Source organism: Aptenodytes patagonicus, chromosome W (genome assembly GCF_965638725.1).
Source record: "Aptenodytes patagonicus chromosome W, bAptPat1.pri.cur, whole genome shotgun sequence".
Classification (NCBI taxonomy): Eukaryota; Metazoa; Chordata; class Aves; order Sphenisciformes; family Spheniscidae; genus Aptenodytes; species Aptenodytes patagonicus.
In genome coordinates this window covers 932,008-958,023 of record NC_134981.1, presented here as the reverse complement: position 1 = coordinate 958,023, position 26,016 = coordinate 932,008, and the positions used below count along the sequence as shown (strand labels likewise).

At 42.1% G+C, this 26,016-nt stretch overlaps 1 protein-coding gene across 5 annotated transcripts in view; it reads left to right on the top strand.

Annotated features, from left to right (window-relative positions):
- The window catches only part of LOC143171857 (WD repeat-containing protein 7), a 151,167-nt gene that overhangs the window by 103,199 nt on the left and 21,952 nt on the right, over nt 1-26,016 (top strand). For all 5 annotated transcript variants that reach the window (XM_076360957.1, XM_076360959.1, XM_076360956.1 and 2 more), the window contains 4 exons: nt 5,839-5,956; nt 6,793-6,942; nt 7,613-7,695; nt 13,987-14,086. In XM_076360957.1, the coding sequence (XP_076217072.1) occupies nt 5,839-5,956; nt 6,793-6,942; nt 7,613-7,695; nt 13,987-14,086 (451 nt within the window). The remainder of the gene's footprint in view (nt 1-5,838; nt 5,957-6,792; nt 6,943-7,612; nt 7,696-13,986; nt 14,087-26,016) is intronic.

Here is a 26,016-nt window from a genome sequence, read left to right as displayed (position 1 = left end):
AGGATTAAGAGTATTTTTCTAGCATTTATTAGGCTTTGATTTCTTGGCATGGATGACGATAGGGATCATTGCTCTCCGTTATTTTTGCTCTTTGAATTACAAGCTACAGTTTGATATAGTTTATGATATAAAATACTAAAATTAGCAAATTGCACTCTAATCGATCCATATGTTTTTATATACATGTATGTACTAAAATAATTAGGCTAAATCTCTTTAGTTTTGATTGCATTTAGTGGAAAACTTTCTATACTTCTATGTTCTTATGGATTCTATCTGTGAAGCTGTAGGATATATAATAGGGACATCCCTGGTTTTCAAGTACGGTGGAACATTTTTAGAATATAGCCTAAACAATTGCTGAAATTGAGGGTTTCAAAGGGGAAATGTGAGCTAGGTGTTTGGTCGTAAAGGTGATGTGGCAAGTTACTGTACGCTGCCACTACAGAAATGATTTAAACCTGGAAATAGCAGGGATTTGTGTCTGTGTCAGTTCTGGTTTAGGTCTTTGATTCCAGGAGGCTGGAGCTCAGTTTAGATGAGCTGCAGCTGTATCACGCGAAGGGCAGCTGTCCGTGGGCACCTGCAGCCTCTCGTGGAGGCTGAGGAAGAGGAGTACCACACTTGCTGGCTTTATGCCACGGAGGGAGTTTGGTTCCTCCCGTTCATTCAGCCATCACTTCAAGGCTGCCTGTATCAACATGCTGAAATTTCACATTCTTAGTCCCATGAAGTTTTCATCTGGCATTGCTTTATGGAAGTCAAGAAATGTAGAGATCCAATTGCTACGTTTTCTGTTCACCGCTATCGAAACCTTTTCTGTCTACCTTTTCCTAGGTATGACCTACAGCTCTGCCCAGGTAGCTTGTTCTTTTCCACTTGTTTTAAGAATCAGCTTTTTTAATGCATCTTCCTTATTTTTTGTAGATAGGGAAGTACATAAACATTACTCTGAAGTTGTGATAACTTGTGCTAAACATATAAACAAGTTATCTTTTAAAATCTATATTTCGTTGAAAACATTATTCAAATAGTATATTGGTTCCCAAAGAACTCAGGGTGTTCAGATTACTGGCATGGGGGTAGTTGGTGATGGATTTGGGAAGGGAGAGAGCATCATTCCCTAATGATGCAGGATACTGGCCCCTGAGATCAGTCTTCTAGAAATGAGCTAAAAGGCACAAATCAAGAGCACAAATAGATACAGTAATAAATCCCAAGTTTTTTTACTGTCATTTGCAGGTAGCATATCATCTCCGGTGTTAAAGGCATGTGTTACAGCACAAGCTGCATCCATTTTGTCTGTTATGTGTACAGAAATGATTCCTCAAATGTCCGCTTACAGTGCGGTGGGAAGTCAGGGGGCAGGATGAGGACAAGAGGGACAACACGTGCTGCCGACTCTTGATGGATGTACAGAAGTCCTAAAACTCATCAATACAAGAATAGAAGTCTGGGTGTGAAAGGCAGCATTTCCCTCTGTACGTTAGTTTTGCATCTGCTTTGGTTTTGTTCTGGGTTTTGGTGCAGTGAGCCTGTCCCATCTCACAGAGCTTTCCTCTGAAAGAGGACGTGCAGAGCAGCTGGCCCAGCCCCAGGAGGGGGTTAATCTCTGCCCACATACTACCACTGCTGAGCCATGCTAATGAATTAACAAAAAGCCTGTTGCTTTTCAGGAAAATGCATGCTTTACCAAGCACCTTGTAAGGAAAAGTACTGCTGGCAGAAACACGAAGCCTTTTTAGAGAAAAAACCTACTGAGGCCTGGGGGTTTGATTGCTTTCGGGAGATAATGAGCCCCTCTGAAAGTCTGACTCTGATACCTCCTTCTTCCTGGTGCATCGCTTTTGTCTGTAACATCTGTACAGGATTTTTTAAATTATAGTCAAATATGGTTTTACAAGTAAAAGGCCAATGGGGACATCTTTATTGTTGCAGAGACTTTATTGGTTTTCAAATTCAGTAATTTTAATGCATACAGTGATGGTGAGGAGTGGGAAGGAAAATTACAATAAACTTTGGTTTGTATATATGTGAATTCAGGTCTGTAAAATGGTGATCCATACCTCATCTTGTTGTTGCTCTGGAAAAATAGTTCATTTGGCAGAGAATGCGTTAACCACCCTGAAGTTCTTTGTTGCAAAGTGTTTAATTTGTAAGCTTCCGCAACATAAAATCAGATATTGCCCAGAGAATTATATTTAAGGACACTTTTTTTTTAAAAAAAAAAAAAAAAAAGAGAGAGAAAATGTGTCATCCTCTATAGACGCCTCCCTCTCTAAATTAAAGAAATAAGTAAAGTAACTGTTCGGTTACCACATGCTACCTAAATTCTCTACAAGAGCATAAACAGACTTTGCAATAAGCTAGTTGGGTTTGTAAACTTCTATTACTCTTTACAAAAAAATTCCAGTCAAAGAGCACTGGGGAAGAGGAACCCCTTCAAATAGTGCCCCAGAGGAGATTTTTGGTGCATCTGAGGAAGTGCCACGTCACGCTTATTTTCTTACTCACACTTGCACATGTGGTCTCCTGTTGAAGTGTTGGGGGAAAATCCCCACCTTTTGTGCTCTCCATCCTGGCTCTGAAAATGTAGATTTCCTTCCGTCTCACTTCCAAATAACGTCATTGTAAAGTCTAGTATAAGAAACATCAGAATAACTTCTGTTGAAGATAAATAATTTTTCTGGTTTAGCCTGAAAGAAGAGAAACTCTCAAATGTTATTGTCACAAGGGGAATAGACAGATCAACCCAAATATTTTCGGAGTTTGAACAAGTGAACTGATGCTTTTTCTTGCCATTTTGAGTCCTGTGGGTTTGAACGCCATGGGCTTTGTGGCATAGCATGATGGAAATGCTGACACTGTATTGTTCGTGGGGGTTTGGTGCACCTGGAATACAAGACACATGTATTGTGATTTCCACATCTTTTGGGTTGTTTCAATTTCTCCTTTCCCTCATTTCTTTTCAGAGCAGGTTGTGTCCAACTCTGTTTTCAGAGCAGAATGAACTTTGTTGACCCCGATAAACCAGATTTTACAAATTTGGAAGCATCGGGAGATGCTAAAGGGATAGAAGTGTGGAATGATTATACTGTTCTCCATGACTTTGCTTTTATTTTCTGTGGCTTGCCTGCCATAGAGGTTGCTGGCAGCTTTCTGGTTTAAAGAAGTCTTGAGGCTCCTCTAAGGTGTAAGGGCTAAGCCAACCAACCCAGTGGGTCCAGAGGAGTAAAAAGAGAGATCTTTTGGCCCTTTGTGTCCCAGGTATGCTGAGCAAAGTGGACACAGCTGAACCTCTGGCCAGCAGCCTCTGAATTAGTGCAGGCAGGCTGAGGATTTGGAGCAGTGCGTTCCCATTCAGCCATTCTCATAGCATCAAATGTGTAAAATGAGTGCCGTGGGAGAGCTGGATGAGGCAGCCCTGACTTAAACAATCCCTCTGGCAGCAGCGGGACCGCACGGATGCGTAAAGGCTGCAGAATGAGAGATGTCTGGTTATGGTTGCTGTTGGTGCAGAGCCGCTAATGGAGCTTTCTGGTGCTCTGTTGTCACTGTATTGTGCATTGTAGTGAGCCATAGCTTACCCAGCTGGGCCATCCTCGGCGTTTGGAGATGCATGGTGTTCTTCTGAAACTGCAGCTTTGAGATAAGATTATTTCACTGGACTAGTACTCATTTTATTGAATGTATTTTTTTTCTCATGTACATCTGTCAAAGTATGAAACCATTTGAAATCACATCGATAGTAGAGAAAGCTGCAGATTTTATCTTTTTTCATATAATAAAACTATCTGTATTTGTTAACGTGCACTTGAATGACATACTTTCTTTAATGACAAGCTTGACTTTTATTAACACTTAGCATTCACATACACCCATAATATAATCAGCTAAGGTGTAGGAACTGCTTTAAAACTCGATGCCTCTGTGTTGGCCAGTTAGTGCCGCTCACTTACACGTGTTTGGGAGCAGCAATCTTCCTGTGCAGCGTGGGAGGATCCGCTCCCTCTCTGAGCCTCAGAAACAGTGATTGCTGCCCATGGTCGTATGCAGAAAAGTACTTCATTTCCAAAGAAAAAGAGAAAACCTATATATGTTGTCTACAGGTTAATACCTTTTTTGTTACTTAATCTTTAAGTAAAATAAGCAAAGAGGAGGGATAGCTGAAGAGGGGTTTCAGTGCATTCTCAAACATAATTTTTCACGACTTAGCAAAATCCATGAGGAATTGCAGCATCCTCAAATGGTGGACTGATACCAGGAATGACCAAAAGAAACTATCTTTCTTTTGTTTTGTCTTTTTTTTTTTTTATATATTTAAAAAGACTTCGAGGGCTACTGCTTGCTGCTTGGTGGAAGTGTGGTCATAGCAGCATGATTGATCAGACTGTATGTCAGAGGAAAATTTTAAAATGTTTTAGAGCTGGCAAACTGATTTGTGGTCTCTCTTTCCTTGCTGCAATAGTCATGTCAGAGAAAGTTTCCTTTGTGGGATAGGTTGAATGTTTCAGGTTAATCTCAACACATCCTGGTTCCCAGGTGTTCCCTCCCCTTCCATAAAAGCCTGTTTCCATATCGGAGCACGTTCTTCTCCGTTTTCCCCAACATTTCTTCCCCCTGCACAGCTGCAGTTTTCCCTTGGTGAAATGTCCTCTCCCAGGGAGACCTGCGTGCCTGCAGTGCATCGAAGCCAGCGCTGAAATACTGCCTCGCCACAATGCTTCTCTTCCCTGATCTGTAACCCTCATTGTCTGAGTGCCTTTGAGTGCTGCTGAATTCTGTACTCTTGTGTTTAGACACAGATCAGATATCTCTTTATGTATTAGGTTGGTTTACTAAAGGCACAAAGTTGTTAGCCTGGAGAGGTACCAGTGCTCTGGGTCCACGGACTGGGAATGCTTTGGGTGGCCCGTGGATGGGAGTGCAGGAAGGATTTGTGGAATTGCTGGATAATGTACGACTAGCCTAACGAAACTGGGCTCTGCTGTGACATATGCAGCAACGGTAGTTAAAATAGTACAATTTTAAGAAAGGAAAGTTTCAGACAAAAATAAGCTTCTGTATCTTCTTTGTCAGGTACATATTCTCTCAATTACCAAATACTAGATTTTTTTTTCTTCATGTAGTTATTGGGTACTTGTTATTACTTTATTGTTTCTTGCATTTATCTTGTCATAGCAAATAAAAGCATTGTGTATGGAAAATTTAGATGCCAGTTAATCCCTTACTGCTATTCAAAGAATTGCAGTAAAAACCTCAGTGTTAGAAATTCTAAAGAGCATTTGAATAATTTCAGTAATTAGAAAGCATAAGGTATGGGGCTGTCTGTCATCTCATCATGCTGCTGCAACTGAGTCATGCAGTGAAGAAAATTAAACAGAATAGATTTGGTGGTTTTAGTTCTTCAAGAAGCTTCTTGTTTTACTCTCCTATAACCAGTGCTTAGCTGAATTAAGGAGAATTACTATGAACAGGGTTTAAAATGTTGTAAAAGAATAAACCATAAATTCTTGGGAAGACATTCTTCATTTACCTTGTCCTCAGTTGGGTGATATGTATTCAGCACATACAGATAATTTGTTAACAAGGCCTTTTTAACACTTTGGACAGATGCACATACTGTTTTCAATCTTCATGGTTAATTATTCGATTTTGTATTTGATGATAGAACACCCTGACTCCTAATCACTGCTCATTGTTGGAAGTCCATTATATTCTAACTGTTTGAGTGCTCCCGTTGACCTTGAACTGACATTATAAGCTGTTTCTAATCTTTTCACTCTATATTTCTAATGCTCCTTTTCTTTCTCCCCTCTTTGTCTGGTGCCCGTTTAGCATCACAATGGGGCTGCCCCTGAGCCCGGCCGCCGACTCTGCCCGCTCGGCGCGGCATGCTCTCTCCCTCATCGCCACCGCCAGACCACCCGCCTTCATCACCACCATCGCCAAGGAGGTGAGCAGGGCCAGTCAGCTCGGCTGCAGCAGCTTTTCGTCCGACCTTTGAGGCTCCAGGCTTACGAACAGAGATAGAATCAAATGTCCCTCCCTTCCTCCCCAAAAAAGGAAACAGCAAGTGTAATATTTGTATGCCTGCAGATATCCAAATTACCCATAACTTATGATAGGAGCGATATTTAACTGAGTCCGATGAGTTGTGTCTGTCTTAATTTGTTGATTCCTGGTTATATAAACTCCCAATAGCAATGTGTAAAATCCTGCTTTCTTTAAGCAATGCACACGTGACCCCATTAAGTATGAATTAAAACGGAGTGGGGAGTTAACCATGGGCTTTGGAGGGTGAGGAGGAAGGGACGCTGTTGTGAGGTCAGTGTAGGCTGGGCACGGTCTGTCTCGGAGTCGTTTGAGTGAACCCAGATACAGCCTGGCGCTTTGGCTGAGCTAAAGCAATAGGATGGACCGTGTTCAGTGGCTGGCCAAAAAAAGCCCGTTATAAAGCAGCAGTCTAATGCCTAAAGACAGACGTTCAAGTATGTGAAAAACATGTAATCAAGACCCAGGCATTTGCTTATCTTGACCTTTGGTTTTATGAGATTAAGAATTACTTAAAACAGGTAAGCCCTTGTTTAAAAACTACATCAAGGATAACCATTAGTGGCTCTACTGATTATGAGTAACTGGGCAGGGGAAATAATCCATAGGTCTCAAAGTGAAGCAAAACATTCTGCCTAGTACAGGCTTTCTTAATGTAACACATGCATATAACTGTAAGCACAGATGGAGAACATTCAGAGCGTCTGAGTTTCCACGTGTAACCTTGCTCTTTGGTAGGTACACAGACACACTGCCCTCGCAGCGAACACGCAGTCTCAGCAGAATATTCACACCACCACTCTTGCTCGGGCCAAAGGAGAGATCCTGAGAGTCATTGAGATACTTATTGAGAAGATGCCTACCGACGTTGTGGACCTTCTTGTGGAGGTAAGGCTGTTCTGCCCTGTCTGCTTGTGGGTTTGATGCGACAGTGAATAATGTGTTGGCCTGGAGTCAAATAATAGAATTTCTTTCTGTGTGGACCATAAACCTTTTTGTGTGTGAAGAGGATTTGTTTTATACCAACCAGCTCATTTTTTGAACTTTAAAAGCTTAAAATGCATTTAAATTGCATTAAATTGCATTGTTGGAGGAAAAACCCATGCAAGAGAATTTGCTGGAGGTATGGTGTGCTCGTCACACTGGTACTTGGGCGCACTGGGGGATCACGTAGATGTTTTATCTGTTGCATTCAGTGATGCTGATGAATATCGTTGAAGAATGGTACAGATGATGTAACAGATTTGTAACTTTGATACTGATTCCCAGAGTCCTTTTTTGCACCAGGGCTACGTAAAGAGCTCCAATAGCTTATGTTTACCAGTAGTTTGTTGTTTTGTAACTGTTTACAGGTACTCTGAATGGTTGCCAGTACCATTGCTGTTGTAAACTCTATCATATGCAAGACAGTTCTTGTTTGTTTTATCCCAATTGTATTTTAAAGTTAGATATCAAAAGATGCAGTCAGGCACAGAAATTCTCTATTTTTGCCTGTTAGAACTTTTATTATGAAACATAAAATACAGTACGTTAAATGATTTTAACTTTTGCTTCCAAGGTTATGGACATCATCATGTATTGCCTTGAAGGATCTTTAGTTAAGAAAAAGGGTCTTCAGGAATGCTTTCCAGCCATCTGCAGGTGAGCTCTTCCTCCAAGAATACTGTGAAGTAAATCCTAGGGTCACCAGCAGGATATATTTCTTACTTAAGAGTGAAACAATCTTTTACATGATGCTTGCCCCTTAAAACAGCAAATGTGAAGAGTGTTTTTAGCTCACCCGTAAGCCTTTGTAGGCTTTTAGTTCTCTGCCACATCTGACAGAGATGTGGATCAGAAAAGAAAAGCATTAACAACTCCTTGAAGTTTGGATGTTTTAAAAGCCCAAAAAGAGGAAAGTATTGTGTAATCTCTTGAAAAACTCTGTCCTGCTACCCCTCCATGTATCCTAGCTACTCCATTGGAACAGCGACACAAGCTGAGCAGATTCCTCCAAAGGATTTATTAATATCTTTGTTGTTACAAAAATGAGAACAATGTACTTGAGTAACAAGTTAGATTCCAATATGCACAACTCGCCTGAGTGAATTAGTTGCCACCATCAAAGCAACTGGGGGAAAAAAGAAAATGGTGACAGCAGAAAATAAGGATGTGGTTTGGGGGTGTGGTGGTGGTGGTGTTCCCAGATACCCCATGCAGGGAGCTTGCATCGTGGTGGCTTGCATAAATACAGCCAGCTGCTGTCCATTAGTACTTTCAGACCAGGCCATGAGCAGCCGGGATAAGGTACGTGTCAGAGTGAGATTTCCCCATGTGCTGAGGACCCAGGGCTTGTCAAAGCAGGAGCTCTTTACTTGTGTTTCTCTTTGCTTGCATTTCAAGATCTGTTGTCAGCAGCACAGTCCTTCAGCAAAGCATGCTCTCACACCAGGAGTTTAGCCAAATAGCAAGTAAACTTTTCATTTATAGGAAATCTAAGCCTTACTCCGTTGTGCTCACCAAAACATCCTCCAATGTAGAGTTTTGAGAATAAATGTTATTTCCTTTATGGCAATAGCTAACTGCTGTAATCTGCATAGTAGCTGGCAGTAGGGCATAGTTATTGAGGGAGATCATCTCCTGACCAGGCACTTCCACGTCCTTCTGAGCTGTTCACACAGCTGTGTAGCAGTGCCATCCCATAGGAAAGATCAGTGAAATGTGGATAAGAAATAGAAAGTATCAAATGCCTTCCTGGAGTAGAGCCTTGCTTTCTCTGCCCTGTGACTGTCTCCCAGGCGTCCACCGAGCGAGCAGGCTGTCCTCAAAATTGTTGTTGTAGGCAGTGAGTAGCACCTTCGCCTTCATGGTAGGAGGCTGCCCTCTCCCCTGGTTTTGGAAACATTTCTGGGATGCTCACACTGGACACAGGAGATTCAATTGAAATTAAACCTCGCAAAGTGTATAGAGCGCTGCTGGTCACTTAGAGCTGCCCTGCACTCTGCAGCATGTGGAAACGGCTTTGGCAGCATTTAAAGCTCTCCATCTGTGGCAACAGGCAGCTCGGTAAAATAACAAGCATGAATTTGCACAAAATCAAAGGGCAAGAGAAGCGCAGTGGCTGTCTTGTGCTCGCGTTGTCAGTGACTTGGCAGTTCGGAGGGCGCCGAAAGGCACAAGTGGTGGTTCAGCTGCCGGCTCCCACTGCCCTTCAGCGGGAGTGCGGCATCGTCAGTTGTCTTTGTCTTGGGCTAAGACTTTGCTCTTAAAATGGTACTTTTACATAGTAAGATGCGATTTATAAAATGGGATCATTTACAGTATCTTTAGGCTATGATAAATATCCCAGTTATACTATTAAACTGGTACAACCAATAAATTATAATAATCATCTGTCGACCATTACATTTTAATTTAATAAGCTATTAAAATGTTGAATAGTTTCAAGAAAAGAAAAATTATCCTGTCGACAGGTAGGATACTGAGAGAGGTAATCTTCCTTCTTCCTGATACTTTAAAAGGCTTACCTTAAAATATAAATGCAAGGATAAGTGGGAATTAGTGCAAAAATCTCCCTATTCCTGTTGTATTTTTATAGTGACAGGTTATCTTAAAATTTTGTTAAATTACTAGTAATATTTCCTATTCTACATAGTTATAGCCATTGTAAAAATGATACAGCACCCCACCAATGTGATCATACAGCCCAATGGAAATTTTCATCAGATTTTAGCAAATGGTTGAATCTCTGGAGAGATTCCAAGTGGAAGCACTTTGACATAATCCTATTGTTAATTCTTTTAATATCGCAGTGCTCTTTCTGCTGCACTGCATTATGTGCACCCCTGTTGTGGCAAAATCATTCAGGTGTCCCAGTGCTTGGTGTGCAAGCTCTTCTGCCTCAGAGGACATTATAGAAGTACCTTACTCATGGCTATAATGGCAAATGTTTGTTGGTGCCTCTGCGGTCTCTTGGAAGCGATGTTCCTCTTTCAGCAGAACATTAAACCCAGGGCCGGGAGCAGCAGTGTGCTGGGTTAAAGTACCTGATTATCATCCCTCTCGGGTTTTCAGGTTTTTTTACTGTTGTACAAATGTAGCAGTCATGCCATTAATTGCTGTGAGCATGACTCAATCCTGGTCGGTGGTGATGAGGTAAATCCATCACTGTGGGTATTTTTGGATATCATGTCTTACAGCATATGATTATGGTGTCTGTTTGTTTTTCCCATAAATGTTATTCTTTATAGAGGATCGTAATACCTTTTGGCATGCTCTATGCAAACCCATTTCTTATCAGAATAAAATAACTATTGAAGTACAATGCAATGAATATGAAATATTTCTGAATTTCTTTAAAATTATGAAGGATGGTATTGAAGGCTGCAAAATTCTGTTTGACTTGAGCATTTTCCAGATTCAGCAGTTGTATTATAGCTGAGTGGTCCCTGATGGAGTCTGCTTGGTCAGGTCATGTATTTAGTACAGGCCACTGAGTTAAAGCAGTCTGTGTAATGGTAAGGTCTGACACGGGAAGATAGATTAAATTTAAAATAACAAGTGTTTGATATGGCTATATTCAGGTTTTAAAACAGTTGATGGGCCTTCACTGAACCCCAGTGTTGCTGCCAGGCCCAGCAGCCCCATTTCCAACGGGCAAGTGTGCTTGCTAGTATTTGATGGAAGAAGAAAGATCATTTTCCTAATCAGTCATTAACCCAGCTTGCTTACGCTGAGTTCCCACCCTGCAGCGTGGCATCCAGGTGGTTAGCCCACTGCACGATGCCAGCTTTAGCTCAGCTTGCAGGCTTTGCAGCGTGTTATCCCCGCATCGTCTGGCTGGTGACTTGTATTGCAGAGGACCTGGTGGTACGCATGGAAGAGACTGGTGAGGAGATCACAGGGGGAGACTGGACCATCTTTACCTTTATGTACCCAGTTTTCATTTGGAAAAGATAGGAGGGAAGGCTGTGTGCAGGTCACAGCTCATCCTTTAACGTGGAGGAGTAGCTGGTACCAGCAACAGCAGCACAATCCTGTTGGTTCCAGCAGAGTTCCTCCAAAAGCTGGAAGAAGTGCTCTGCTGACCGACGGAAGCTTCTCTGCTGAGCAGTAATGGGGCAGCACTCCGAGCAGGGTCTCTGTTAAGATGCCAACTATGGATATAGATGCACCAGCTTGCAAAAACGAATTTGTAGCATAGTCTAAATACATGCTGGCACATCGTTCTCTATTGAACTCTACCACACAGACGTTCAGAAAGGGGTGCAGAGGATTAAAATATTTAAATCTATGTGTGGTTGTAACAATGCTAAGCTAACTAAAAGATAAAGAATGACGCTAAAGAGCTGATGACTGAATGTCAGTTTAAGGAGTAATTTTTTTTTTAGAAAATTAAACGCAAAAACATCTATTTCTTTGAAGCTTTTTTCCCCAGACCCTCTGTTGTTATGTAGTCTGATGGATTCTTCTTTTCAAAGAAAAATACTGATTCAGCACTCTGTCTAAATGGGCATTTAAATGCAGTAAGGAGAGAAATGCTGTTTGCTTACATATAATAGTATGTGATATTCTCTTTCTGAACCTATTGGAGGAGACAAGTGGACTATGCCCATTCAGTAATGTAATAGAATTAATGGCAATATGAAACATTTTATATAGAAACTTTTTGTTGTCCATTTTACTTGTAATGATCAAGCAGTGTGTGTGGGGTTTTTTTATAAGTTTATATATATAAATCATGAGTTTGCTGGTTATATGAAATAGCCTTAAAAATAGCCCCCTCCCTCTTCACCTGGGGCACCACTTTAATTGTGCAGGTGTCTGCAGTTTGACATGAAATGGTGAAAAATGCAAATGCTCTCTTATTACAGTCCCATGCCTTATTCACCATGTATGGCGGGCTTTAGACCCTGTGTGGGTACCTGCTTGCCCACAGCATTATCTCTCTTCTCTTCTTTTTTCTCATGACTGGCTCCTGCCTCTCTTGCTCCCGAGCTATTTACCAACAGCTTTTGATTTTTTTCTAAGCACTCCTTTTTGTCTTCTTAATAATAAATGAGAAACTATTATTATTATTCAATAATAAATAAATAAGTTGTGTGGCTGCCACTGACCAAAGGAATATGGAAAGCAGATTGATGAGGCAGATGCTGGCTGCAAAAGAAAGTAACAGAGGTGATAAGTGGCCTGGAAATATTTCCATATCCCAAGAAAAGGGAGTGTTAAAAAGCTGCCCGTCATCCTACTTGTATGCTTTGGGAAGGGAGGGTTCTGTGCTGGCCACAGCACGTGGCAGTATGGGATAGCATGTCTGATGGCTTGGTAGGCTTTCATGAAGGTCTTTGCAATATTGGTTGGCTGTGCCAGGTAGAGTAAGAGTTAGATAAGGAAATAATTGGTGTAGCCTAAGTAGGTTTTGTCTTTGTCTTGTCCTCTCGAATGGGAATTACCAGCAGAGCTGTCAGGTCTTTCACGGTCGGCGCCTTCCCTTTGGTCTTGCGTGAAGTCATCTGCGTCCCTCTGCTGCAGCACCTTCTTCTGTGCAGGTGCAGCTGGTGAGCCTGGTCCGAGGCACCCGGGTGTGGGTCCTGGGGGGCCGTGGACGGGGGGGCAGTGCCTCGGGAGGAGCCTCCCTGTGTCTGCCCCACTTTGCTACGAGGATGTGCACCGGCCCCACACGTGGGGTGGCACCCCTTCCACCAGAAGGGGACAGGGGGCTTGCATGTGGTTGTGGATGGGGAAGGGCAAGGGGAAGTACTGAAGGGCAAGTGAAAATATTTCATGGAAGGTACCCTGAGAGTCCAAGAGTGAAACTGAAAGCGGCGAGCCGGGGAGGGATGATGGACATGGCAGACGTCCTTGGGGATCGATGGACAGGGACGCAAAAGTGCGTCTGAGCTGCTTAGTCTTGCCCTTTCTCCTGCACAACAACTAGCAATTTTCTTTCTTTTTTTTTTTCTTTTTTTTCTGTAACACCACGTTTCATGCTGTTTTTCTTCCTGACTGCTATCCTGCACTGCAGAAACAAGTGTATCATACCTGTACGAGAGCAGTTGCTATGGCACTCTGGGAATCCTGAAGAACAAGGAGATAGATCATTGTAAGATTTGTTGTTTGAAGCCATAAATATGGTCAGCAACATATTTTTATAGACTGATTCCAGAAATCTCTGGCACAGATTGTTATAGTAAAATCTAACCATAAAATTAAAAGTTAATTGGAAATGCAGTCAGCAGTTTTCACAGGTCTGCTCTCCCTTTTAGAAGAAAGGCACAATGATAGTCCCAAATACTTCAATTTGAAATAAGGATTTTGAGTCTCTTGTGTTTCAAGGTGTAGAAATTCCTTGAATTTTGCAATTGTTTGAATTCAAATTGATGCCTGAATGTTAAGGACTATTGCATGCTTCTCAGTTCCTTTTCACCTGAAGGATGTTATTAGAGTGTTTGATAAATTTTCCTTCCCCCTCCCCCCCCCCCCCCCAATGCCAAACAACAATTTATGAGTTTGAATATTTTTCCCTATGCTTTCTCTCATTCTTTCTCATTTGATTTTCAAGGAAAAATGCTTTGAAGTCGTTCAGGGTGTTAAGATTGTCTTGTTTAACCATTTGACATCCAGCATTATTGCAGTGTTCCACTGTAAATAAGATATGCACATGGACATTCAGGGACCTGGCGACTATCGCACAGATTATTCCCAGACTCAATGGAAGTGTTCAACACTGTATAATAAAAATAAATAAATCTGATATGATTCTGCGGTAATGTATCAAACATCAGTTGGGTTTGTTTGCTGAATGCCAAGTATGAAAACTGGCAGCTGATGGATTTTTAAATCAAATCTCTGTTCTAGCACTAATGTTAATTACCCAATGGCATTGCAAATTAATTTTAACATCATGCAGGCAGGTCAGATCTCACCTGTTACTTGTTATAATGTTCAATGCAGGTTCTACATGGTCAGCTATTACGAGCGGAGTCACAGAATAGCAGTGGGAGCTCGCCATGGTTCAGTGGCCCTCTACGACATCCGGACTGGGAAATGTCAGGTAAATAAATCATTGTGACTTCCTCCCCATAAAGTGTGGAAGTTATTGAAAGGGGAGAGCAGCGAGCTCTGCATCAGCTGACATGCTGAGCTGCTGGAACATTATGGATAATGCTGAGGGGATCAATAGTTTAATGAAGGACTCAAAGTATATAGAGCCCTACTGTCTTCATTCACTGGAACTGAATGGGTCCCACAGATGGGTTAATAATGAAAGCCTAAAGTTAGGGGATACCCCTGCTCTGAAATAAATGAAAAATCTGATTTTTAAAAGTTAGGGTTTATAGCAGTATACTTACCTACTATCAAAGTCACAGAGAAAATCCACTGAGGGGTTTTTTTTCCCCTAAAATGCCTCTCTACAAAATGCCATGATGCTTATGTTTGAGGTATTTATACTTTTCTGATGTTAAATAAGATACGTATTTTTTTACCAGTTACCAGTGGCCTAGAAGAGGATATACTTAAGAATAATGTTGAAATGAGTGCTTGGAATTAAAAATGTTTAAATGACAAAGTATTTGCCTTATCTTTTCAGAAACGTTCATTGGTAATGTTCTTTACTATTCCTTGTACTATGTGATCAGCTATTATTTCTCATTGAATTTCAATAGTCTTTATGTAAAGCTTGGATAAAACATCTGTATTTTGAATCTGCCTTATTCTTTTTTTCTGTGCGTGTAAATATAATTTTTTTTGTTGTTTCTAAAAGCTGTTATCTTTAGTCCTTACAAAATATGCATTAAGGGGAAAGTGGCGTAGATTTCTTCCTGCTAGATCTGTAGTGTCACTCAGTACTTTTCTGGCAGAACCACATGCTTAGGTATACATGGCTGGTTCATTGTCTATTCAGAAATTCTGGGGTTTATTTTCCAAATCTAGTAGCTGACAACATTGTATGTTCCGGTATTTTTTGTTTAGACAGCCGTCCTATGGAAGCTAAGATGACCAGATTTATTTTATAAATAGCTATATAATGCAAGCAAATAGGAAATGTGGACTGCTCTATCTTGTTCTAGCTTAAGTCATTTGGATCATGATTTATTAATTAAACTATAAAATGGGTCCACAAGAACTGCTGTATATTGATATATCCGATGTCACTGCGCATTTTTGCTGTCCTGCAGTCCTAGCCAAGATGACCACCAGGCTGCAGAGCTGTGCATATCCCTCTTTCCAAATATGTTCCCTTGATTGTCTGTGCGAGGAACCTGTGCATGTTGCATGACTTCTTTCCCCCCTATTCGGCAGCCGGCGTGATGAAGCAGCTGAACATCTCCGGCTGGCCATTAGGAGATACTGACCACAATCCCTTTCAGCGTGCATCATCACACTGAAAATGGAGAGTGCAAAGTCCAAATAAGTCTGGGAAGTCTTGGCATCTGAAACTAACAGCTAATTCCTGATGCTGTTGGAGAGGGAGAGGTGAAGAGCACAGCTGTACACTTCCTTGCATCTGTTTTCAGAGCACAAGGAGAGTGGTGACAAACCCCGTCCTTCCATTTAGGAGCAGCATTTAACCGGTGCTGTCATCCTTGCACTTTTGTTTGTCTAATTCCTACTGCAGCTACTGAGCTGGCTCCGAGGTGAGCAGAGGAGTTTGTTAGTGTACAGGGTAATTCTGGCATGTCTGGCTTCACCATGTGAGTTCTGGGTGGGTCTGTAACACATCTTACACAACCCAGTGATCCGCAGCAGTTCTGCAGATGCCCAGAGGTGCTGGTAGGCAGGACAGCAAAGTGTGCTTACAGCTGCATGTATGTCTAGGGCTAAATCTTCCATGAAAATCATCCCTCTGGCTTGATTTGCCCTTGGTTTGGCAAGCATGCTAAAATACCTTATTTTTCTCTTCTTTACTTTTTTCTTCGGCTCTTTTAAAATGGATTCTGTGTAATGCCCACCAGCTGTTTGAAGGGGATGGTGCATAGCTCACATGTGCGCGCTCTCCTCCCTGTCAGCTGGCAGTCTGTTCTCTTGGGCTTCTGGAACTGACTCCAGACTTCTACCTGTAAATTGTCTGAATGATTTGCTTGGTTAATTTGTTGCGTTGGTGAATATTCACAACACTTGTTTTCTTACTTTCTTAATAAGCTTCCACAGAGATCGTGGGAAGCGGAGATGGGGATGACTGAAGGGACTTTCAGGATAATTAGTGCAGGGTCCTTTGCAGATTTTGTTATTATTCATGAGATAGAAAAATTTGGTGAGTGCCAGATTTATGATTATTAGGGGGCAACGCCATCTATTGGATACAGGTTTCTTATTCTAAATCTGATCTCTTAAGTTATTTCTGAAGTTGCAGATTTTAGGCTGCTCAGAAGACGTGAAATAACTTCAGGTTTGTGTAGATGAATAAGTTTTGAAATTGGAAAAAAAAAGGTCAATTTTTTAATTTACTTTTTTACAAAAATTAAAGCCTTTCAAAATGTTTATAAAAATATTTTAACTGCCTTGGTATGTTTAAATCGAGCATGAATTAGGACACTTACCTGGGGAGTACCCGTGAGGATCAGGGCCCTGCTGTAACACAGAGCGAGAACTGGGTGAGCAGTTGCCCGTGCTGGGACGGTGCGCTGGAGCCCTTGGCCAGCCTCCCTCCCTCCTGCTGTCCCGTTGGGACCTTCTCACTTTCTGTACTAATTGCTGCTTCATTTCTACCGTGAAAAATGTTTGTCTAACGCAGGCCGTTGCCTAGCTTCAGCTCATTCTGTTTCTTTCTGTTTATAATGTTTCTTGAACAATGGTACCAGAAACACAGTACCAAAAAATTGCTTAGTCATTCACTATTTAAAAAAAAGATGATTCTTTGAATCTTTTCCTGAAGCCATAAACATAATTTTGCATTTAGTAAATATGTTAGTGTTTTGAAAGTAAAAGTTTGAAATACATATGGAAGTTTTATTAGTTACCCCATGACAACTCACACGTAAGCTGTTTTTAATCAGGCATCAGAATTACTTATTGGATAAGAAGAGGGGGAGCTGCTTTCCCCTTCCGCCCGCCCCCCATTTATACTCATCATTAAGGATATACGTTAATTGAGATTAACGCTGAGCTAAGCAGAAGGGGAGAGCAATAAGCTGTGGGTATTGCTCCTTGGGACATGAAGGCTTGTTCTGCTGCAGCAGGCATCACGACTTCTAACAGCTGAGCAAGCTCCATCTGAAAAAGCCTAGGGTTTCTCGACACCCAGTGGAAGGTTGTTCCAGAATATTGGTAGGTTAAAATATCAAGGGTTAGAAATCTTTTTTTCTTTTTATTCCCACACCGATATAGTTATGGTTACCTAAGTCTTTGTACCAGCACTGACCTTTAGCTTAAGTAAGTGGTTCCTCTCCTTGGCTTTTACCCTTCAGCCTTATTTACAGGCAGCCTTACTGCTCACTTTCAGCCTTTGTTTTGAAAGGTGAAAAGAACATAGGACTGTAAAAACTCCTTCCCTGTAGTGTACTCTCCATTTTTCTTAATCCTCCTTAGGCAAAATACTCATTTATGTCCTGGGCTGCACACAGACTGACTTCAGTGTTTATTCCAGTCTTACTGCTGAGCTTCCTCAAATCTTCTTTCCCTTCTCACCTTTTATGAAAGCACACGAAAGCAGAACTTTGAAAGGCTTTTTATCTGAATATTATTTTGCCAGATGAAACTGCATGTCAAAGCTCACGTTTTTGACGTGTCCCTGTTGTGCCCATGTGTGTTCCTGTAATGCAGAACCTCCTCCTCTCCCTTTAGATTTGTTACTTACTCCTGATGCATTTTTTGGTGGTTTGTTACCCAGTTACTGCGAAGGCCGTCCCTTAGCGTAGGGTGTAGGTCTCAGGTCATCGAACCCCCACAGCTCAGGAGCTCGCGTGGGGAAATACATCTTTGAGTTTTTCTTTTCTTTCACACCAAAACCGGTCTAAACCACCGTCGCCTTCTGTGGTCCCAGGGAACAGCGGCTATGAAGAGCATTAGGGAATAAAGATCTCCATCAAGTAAAGCATTGCAGCTTAAACTCAAACCTTGGCTTGCACCAAAAGGTGTTGTAGACAGCCAGCATCCTTCTCCTCAGCCAAGGGCGTGCCGGTGCTGTCCTGGCCCTGCTGAAGCCGGGGGTTGGTGTGCTATAGCCGATGGTACCGTTGGGATGTCACCCGTCTCCCAAGCAGGGGGGCTGCACGGTTCCCGCTCCATGTCAGTGCGCAGTCCCCCAGCTCAGTCCCGGTGTCTGTCTGGATCTGCTGCCTCTGCCCATCACCTCTGAGCTTCACAAACGCCTTTGGAGAGCAGCGCTGGGGGACCTGCTGGTAGCACTTAGGAAGCAATGAATTCACAGTACATCATGTGTGCATAAACCAGAGTTAGATATATTAGCACTAAAAAAATGTTGTTCTTCACTCGCCTTTTTGAGAAACGGTAGGGTTCTCCAAGCTCACCCCAAGTTCCCCATGCTTACCTTTCCCGAAAAATGGTCAGTGTAGTTTTATGCGCTTGATGTGCAGTAGAGGACCATGCTCCGACAGCCGTCTGATGGTTGTGAGGCTGTTCAGGAGGGAACATGTGCCCATACCAACATGCTCCTATTCGTTTGGGTCACATGCCAAAGTAGGCAATCCCTCCTGGAGAAGGGCTTTCTGCTTCCTTTTTCCTTGAACTGAACATCTTTTTCTTCCTACTTGGTCTGCGCAGCATCTCTGCTCTGGTGCTTCAAACTGGAAACCTGCTTACAGGGGCAACATTTTTCATTTCTGAGATCAAGAAAGCAAGCTCAGGTGAGCTGTGATAGCTTGTGGGAGCCTTGTTTGCAATGGGGTGTTTGAGCCGTGACTGCTAGAGCTGCTGGGGATCCCTCTGTGCAGGTTTGGGCAGGCGGGGAGCAGCTGTGCGAGTGGACTGCTCGGGGCTGCGGGCAGCGGCCTCGGGGCAGGCAGGCTCCTCATCCCCAAGGCAAGCCAGCGGTTGCTGTAAGACCTGTCCGCTGGCTCAGTGGAGAAGTGAGGTGAGTTCCTCGCGCCGAGATCTTTGCTCCCCAGCCCCACAGGTGGATGCTGCGTGGGCGGGCGAAGCAGGTGGGTATTGGGGCATCACTGGCACCGACAGCGTGCCGCCCCGGTGCACCAAAGCCACATTGCTCTGGAGATGCCTGAAGGAAATATCAGAAACCCCCATAAAAGAAAGAGATTTCTTTGCTTGCAGTTGCTTTTGATTTTGTGATGTTTGTGTTGAATAATTCATGAAACTATAATCTGGTAACTTAGCACTGTGCATACTAACATAGTTACGGTGATGAAAATAAAGCTTAAAATGTTAGTTTTTCATATCACACAGCTATGCTAAAAAAAAAAAAAAATCCCTTTTAAGTTCAGTTTGATGGCAGGATCTGAGTAGTGTGGGGTTTTGTGTTACTGAAATTATGTCGCTGATTTAACACAGTTTATAGTTGGTAGAAAAATTCATAGTAATTATCATCAGTAGAACAAACCGCTGGCCTAAACATGCGCTCTAAATGTGGTTACTTTATTTTTACACTATAGGTGAAATAGGGTGCTAATGACAGGAATTTTATGATCTGCTTGAAGAAAAAAGAGAGGCATTTTAACTGAAATAATAGGAAACAAAAAAATTTTGTATGGGTTTTTTCCTTCCAGCACGTTTGTTTTGTTTTCAAGAAAGGTGGTTGTACGTACTGATTCAGAAATTACATCTAATGATTAACAGAATGATGGATGTCAAGAATCACCTTTTTCAGCAAATAATAAATCAACATTTATGTATGATAGGTTTTTTCCAGCAAAATTTACTATATTAGTATCACTTATTTAACAAGGTGTCAATTACTAATATTACCAGTAAGATGTTGCCTCAAAGCCAACGTTATCTGCATTTCAGTATTTTGCTTTTGGTTTGCGTTATTGCTGTTGTGCAGATATGCATATTAACATGTGAATTCTACCTAATAATTTAAAAGATAGGCCATTAATTATAATATTTAAAAATTTCAAAATGTTCTACATTTAATTATACTTTCAAGGAAATATTCATTTCGGGGGGTTGGGATTTTAGTTTATTTTTAAAACATTAAATCAGAGTGAAAATTGCAGCCCCTTTGTATTATATCATGAGTATTCCAAATCTGCATCTTTTTTTTTCATCTAATTTTTTCCATAATTTAATATAGAGATTAGGTTCCCTCCCCCCCCATTAAATTATTTATTAAATGTTTTCCAAGTGTTACTTGGTATTCCCAGTGCCCAGCGTTAGACACAAGCGAAGTTGGAATTCGTTTGGTTTTTCGGGTGCTTTCCTGCAGTAGCAGCGGTGTATTGTGGGGAGCGGAGCCGGGCAGTGTCCTTCCCATGGCGGTATTGATTTGCCCTTCAGCTGTTTGCAGCGCAGAGAGAACCCAGGGCCTTGTTGTTGATTATCTACACAATGTCTCGGTGAACAGTATTGACCCATTGCCGCTTACTGCCTATGGCTCTTGATTTTTCACACTGTCTCCATGACACTCATAATAAAACATACTATCTTATTGCTACGCGCCTCTGGAAGACAACCGATCTACCCGTAGAGCAACTGCTGCCTTTCTGGAGAGCGTTTCATTATAATGGGGGGCAAGGCATTGGACCCTTTTTAGGGTTGTCTTTGTACCCCGTTTCGGGGGGGACCCGGACCCGGCGCTTGAGCTGCGTCCTGCACGGCGGCAGAGGACTTGAAGAAAGGGGGCTCGTTCGGTTGTGCTTTGTTACTGCAAATCTCAGGGAAAGGTTATGTGAGGCTCTATCAGCACGGCTTTTGAAATGTTTGAATAATCAAAAGAATTCATGAGATTTTAAGGAAAGAAAAAAAAAAAAACCTGTTATGAAAAGTGAGACGATATAAAATGCCAAGATCAGTCTTAAAATTTTAAATGCTTTGATAATAAGTTCCAAAATAATTATGACAAATAGCAATATCAAACAGTTTAGCTGCTTTGTTTTAGTTAATAAGTTACCAGCTTTTTTCAAATTCTTTACATTATAATTTACTATTAAATAGCCGTATCTTAGAGGAGATTATGGGGAGGACTCCTTCACAATAGTTTTGTCTTTTACACTAACATTATTTTACACTGTACTTTAGATTATTACTATGAACTGCCGCTATGGGGGGGTTTCTTTGTTTCTTCCATAAATAGAACTGCTCCACAACAGGCAATTTTCTAGTATTAAACTGCACTAGGAACTCTGTTCTGAAGTTTAAATTAGAATTATTTAAAGTACTAGCTAAACTTTGGTATATTTTCATACAATATTTGCTGTTGAATCCATTTAGCATTTTCCATTGCTGGAGAAATAGTGGTTTTGTGACCAGAATATTTTTAAACCCTTCAAAAACACAGTATGCTGAGGCAGACGATGGGAGGTAAAGGTTCTGTAGGAGGATTTCCCAGTCCAACGGTGTGCGGAGCAGCCCTCCGGGAGATGCTGAGCCCCCTCCACACCTAGGGAGGACCCAAGTTCCCTGTAAGAGCAGATTTTTTTGTTTTTTTAATAGTGCCTGGTGCCACATCCATCAGAGTGACATCGGCGGTCTCCAGAGCGGCATTTAGCAGTTCAGTGTGTATTCATCACAGGTGATGTCTCTCTCAGGAAAGCAAAATTGTAAATGGAGGGAGCTGATGACTGGCGGCTCTGGAGCAGAGGGAAGGAGAGAAGTGAGAAGGGATCTCTGCAATCATCAGATCTGACCGCCTGCATGGGGCAGGGTGCTTAAATCCAGCATCACGGGGCAATGGGTGTCTTCAGAAGATCACCTCATCTTGATCTTAAATTTTCTAGTAACGGAAAATCTGCCAGCATCGTTATAGTCTGTTTCAGTAGTTAATGATTTTCATTATTAAAGCTATATTTTGTTTCTAGTTTGACTTTGCTTTAGCTTCAACTTCTGACCAGTAGGTCCTATGTTACATTTAACTGTTAATTTGCGTAAGAAATTGTTAATTTATTTTCTGCAAGTGAGTGCTCTAGACATGGTCAAAGTCCCACCATCGTACTTGATAAACTGAAGAGATGAGGCTCCTCCAGGCTGGAGGAATGCTGGCAAGCCCAGCCAGCCCAGGATGCTCTCAAGGATTGTGCTCTTCAGAGTTTTCCTCCCCAAACCCTCTTGGTGCTCTCCTCAAGCTCTGTCAGCAGCAGCTTTTTCATGGCTTTTAGGTTGAGACAGGCCCTTTTGGGACCCCAGGAGAAATGCACCAATTCAGCAGTTTTTCTGTTTACAGCTGCATTCCAAACCACATCGATTAACCCATATTTAATCCATCTAACAGCCAACCTGTTCATTATGTATCATTTTCATTTCTCCCAGGAATGTGTAAGACTGCACCAAACACCTCTCAGAAGTCTTGCCACATGAGGGTTTTGACTTTTATCATCAAAACCATACATTTCAGTAAGCTTGCTTGATACAACCTCTTTTCTATAAAACCACATTCTTGACAATGTTTATATTATATTTATATAAATGTTTCATTAGCATCAAGTTCATATGAAACATACCTTTCTTTGGGGGGTTTTGCATCAGGTAGGTAGGCTTTTAATTATTCAGGTCTTTCTCTTTGCTCTTTAAGGTACAACTTTGGTGTAACTAATACGATGAGCTCTCTTCCTTCCCCTGGAACACCCTCATTTTTCTAACGATTGGTGGGAGTCCATGTTAACGAGCTGTGAGCTCTTTGGCTGCTTCATTCAAAGCTCCTACGTTTGGCTACATTTATCAATGCACGTTTTACTCAAGAATTTTTTGTTTGGAAAAGCAAAGGATTCTGTTGCAATTTATTCTTTTGTCTGAAGAGAAAATTCAGCAGCTTTAAGCCAGATTCTGGATATACCTGGTAGTGGGTATAAATAAACCTTTAATCTTGTATATCAGTTCTGGTTTTGCCAGGAAATAGACATTAATTATCATTTTAGTCCTCCAGTGTCTTCATGTGCCTCTTGGAGGTTGAGACTGAGACCTTGAAATGGGCTAAACAATGTAACAGGAATTTGGTGTAGGAAAGGGACCACAGATTTGGTGTTGCGATGATAACTTGCTGAATTGAAATGCAAATGTATTCTGAACTGATTGTTGGTTTTACATCAGTTTTCATGGCCTGATAAGCCTGAGAAGTTAATGCCCAAGAGGTAATTTTTTTTTTTTCCTACTGGGTCCAAGTGACTGGTTGTGAGCTGAGCTGCAATTCTGTGCAGGCAGATAGGGTAGTTGCCTCTATTGCAACTGAGGCGGACAAAAACTTCACACCACCGAGGAGCTCAAGAGCCTCCAGGAGCAGAAGACGGGCTGTTGGCGTAGCTGGGACCTGCAGAGACTCCACCGGCGTGCGAGCTCGTGGAGGGCCTTCTCCTGCCCCACCTCATGGTGTAGCTTACCTTCGGCAGGAGTGTCCTGCACGCAGCCGGGTCTCTGCACGGCCAGCTATTCTGGTTGAGTTTCCCTGGGGAGCAGTTGGGACTCACTCATGAGTAAGGCAGTGTGAGGGCTGGCTTGTCCCATTGGGTGTGTTGTGGCGGCCTGGAGGTTTATGACCAATTTTTCAGTGATAATGCTGAAAGGTATCGCCACATCCCACAGAATTTGTTGAAGTTTTATGAAGGCTTTCCAGCTGTCTAATCAAAATACCAGACAGTTTTTGCATTACTTGCTCAGTCTGACCAGCAGTGAACTTCCACAGTTGTCTTGAATGCTGAGAAGGCTGGTCAAGGTGGTGGGGTTTGTTTGGTTTGGTTGTGTGTTTTGGATTGTGGGGGGTTTTTTTTAAGGTAGTGAATATAAACATAGCTGTAACTTTGTGCTTACATGTGCTTTGTCTGGTGCCCTTTCTGTTTCCATGCTCTACCTAAACACTGTTCCGGCCCAGAAAATTAGAGATGTACATTCTCTGGGGGTGCTGGTTGACAGCTGGCTGAACATGAGCCGGCAGTGTGCCCAGGTGGCCAAGAAGGCCAATGGCATCCTGGCCTGTATCAGAAATAGTGTGGCCAGCAGGAGTAGGGGAGTGATCGTGCCCCTGTACTCGGCACTGGTGAGGCCGCACCTCGAATACTGTGTTCAGTTTTGGGCCCCTCACTCCAAGAAGGACGTCGAGGTGCTGGAGCGTGTCCAGAGAAGGGCAACGAGGCTGATGAGGGGTCTGGAGAACAAGTCTTCTGAGGAGCGGCTGAGGGAACTGGGGTTGTTTAGCCTGGAGAAAAGGAGGCTGAGGGGAGACCTCATCGCTCTCTACAACCCCCTGAAAGGAGGTTGTAGCGAGGTGGGGGTCGGTCTCCCAAGTAACAAGCGATAGGACGAGAGGAAATGGCCTCAAGTTGCGCCAGGGGAGGTTTAGATTGGACATGAGGAAAAATGTCTTTACTGAAAGAGTGGTGAAACATTGGAACAGGCTGCCCAGGGAAGTGGTGGAGTCCCCATCCCTGGAGGTATTTAAAAGACGTGTAGATGAGGCGCTTAGGGACATGGTTTAGTGGGCATGGTGGTGTTGGGTCGATGGTTGGACTCTATGATCTTAGAGGTCTTTTCCAACCTCTATGATTCTATGATTCCTTGAAATTCCCATTCTGCTTGTTCATGTGACTTTTGACAAATTTCCTCAAATTTCTATTTCTAGAGAAACTGATGGATAGTTAAAAGGGAAAACGTACGGCTGAATCACCTCTCCATTCTTCACAGGGAGGTTATATTCAGGTTGCAGATTACTCATGCTATGCTCAAAAATGAAAACCCAGTACAAAATGTTTACAACCTTATTCTGTGCCTTAATTCTATTTTGAAAAGAAATTGTCATAAGAAAAGGGCTGAATAAGAATAACAACTTTAACAGAAAGGCTGCTATGCGATTAGCCTAATGCATGTATGTTTTTATACTTTTTTTTCTTTATCTGTGTGATCTCATCCTGCTTTTATTCTGGATAACAGAAAGCTGCCTGTTTAATTTAAATAGGCAAATACTTGCTGGCAATTTTTCCTCTTGTTCCTGTTCGTTGTTATGCACAGGTTGTCCTTTTTAGGCTGACCTTTTACTGGTACAACTTTAGGACTGAGCATGGTTCTCCCTTCTTGGAAGACAAGGGCGTGTGTGTATAAAAATCCCCGAAACAGGTTTACGGCGGTTCTGTGTCCGCTGACTTGCTCAGCACCAAGGGGATGTTTGATGGCATGAAGGTGCTATGCACTTCAACCGAGCGATTCCAGCGGGGTTTTGAGCAGTCAAAGCTTTTAAGTGTATGCAGAGCTGCCTTTAACTGAGTCATAGTTATCAGGTATTGCAAAGGTTAAGCTTTATCAGCTGCACAAAAAAAGGTTGAGGTTTCATCAAAAACTTCCATCTTCACAACCTGTCGGCCACAATTTGATGATGATTATTGATTATTTCACAGCCTTTCACTCACTCTGGCACTGCGGCCAGCCTTGATATACAGATAGGGCTGCAGTCCAGCTAAAATAAGACTCCATCTTGATAATGGACTGAGATGAGATACTGTTATTTGATAAAGATAATTGATGTTTCACAGTGAATTGGAAAACAGTTCTGAGTGCAGCAGATCTGTGGCTGCTCCATCTGCAAATGTGGCCTTTGTTTACAAAACATAGCAGAAGACATGCCGTTAAACCTCTGCCACAGTGCTCTGCACTGAACACACCATTTCAGCATGGCTGGCAATTTTTAACCAAAAATAAAACATACTGAGAAGCACGATTGTAATTTTGCAGTCACGCTGAAGTTTCTTGAACGTGTGCGTAGCTTAGCGTGCTTCTGCTGAGACACCCTGGAGACCTTGTTTCTTCTGCTTGGGATGCACTTGACAAATTATTTCAGGTGAGCTGGTATCCTAAAATCCTTCTCTTTTTTTTTTTTTTTTTTTTTTTTTTTTTTAGTATTTATACATGGCATTTGAATTAGGCAAAATT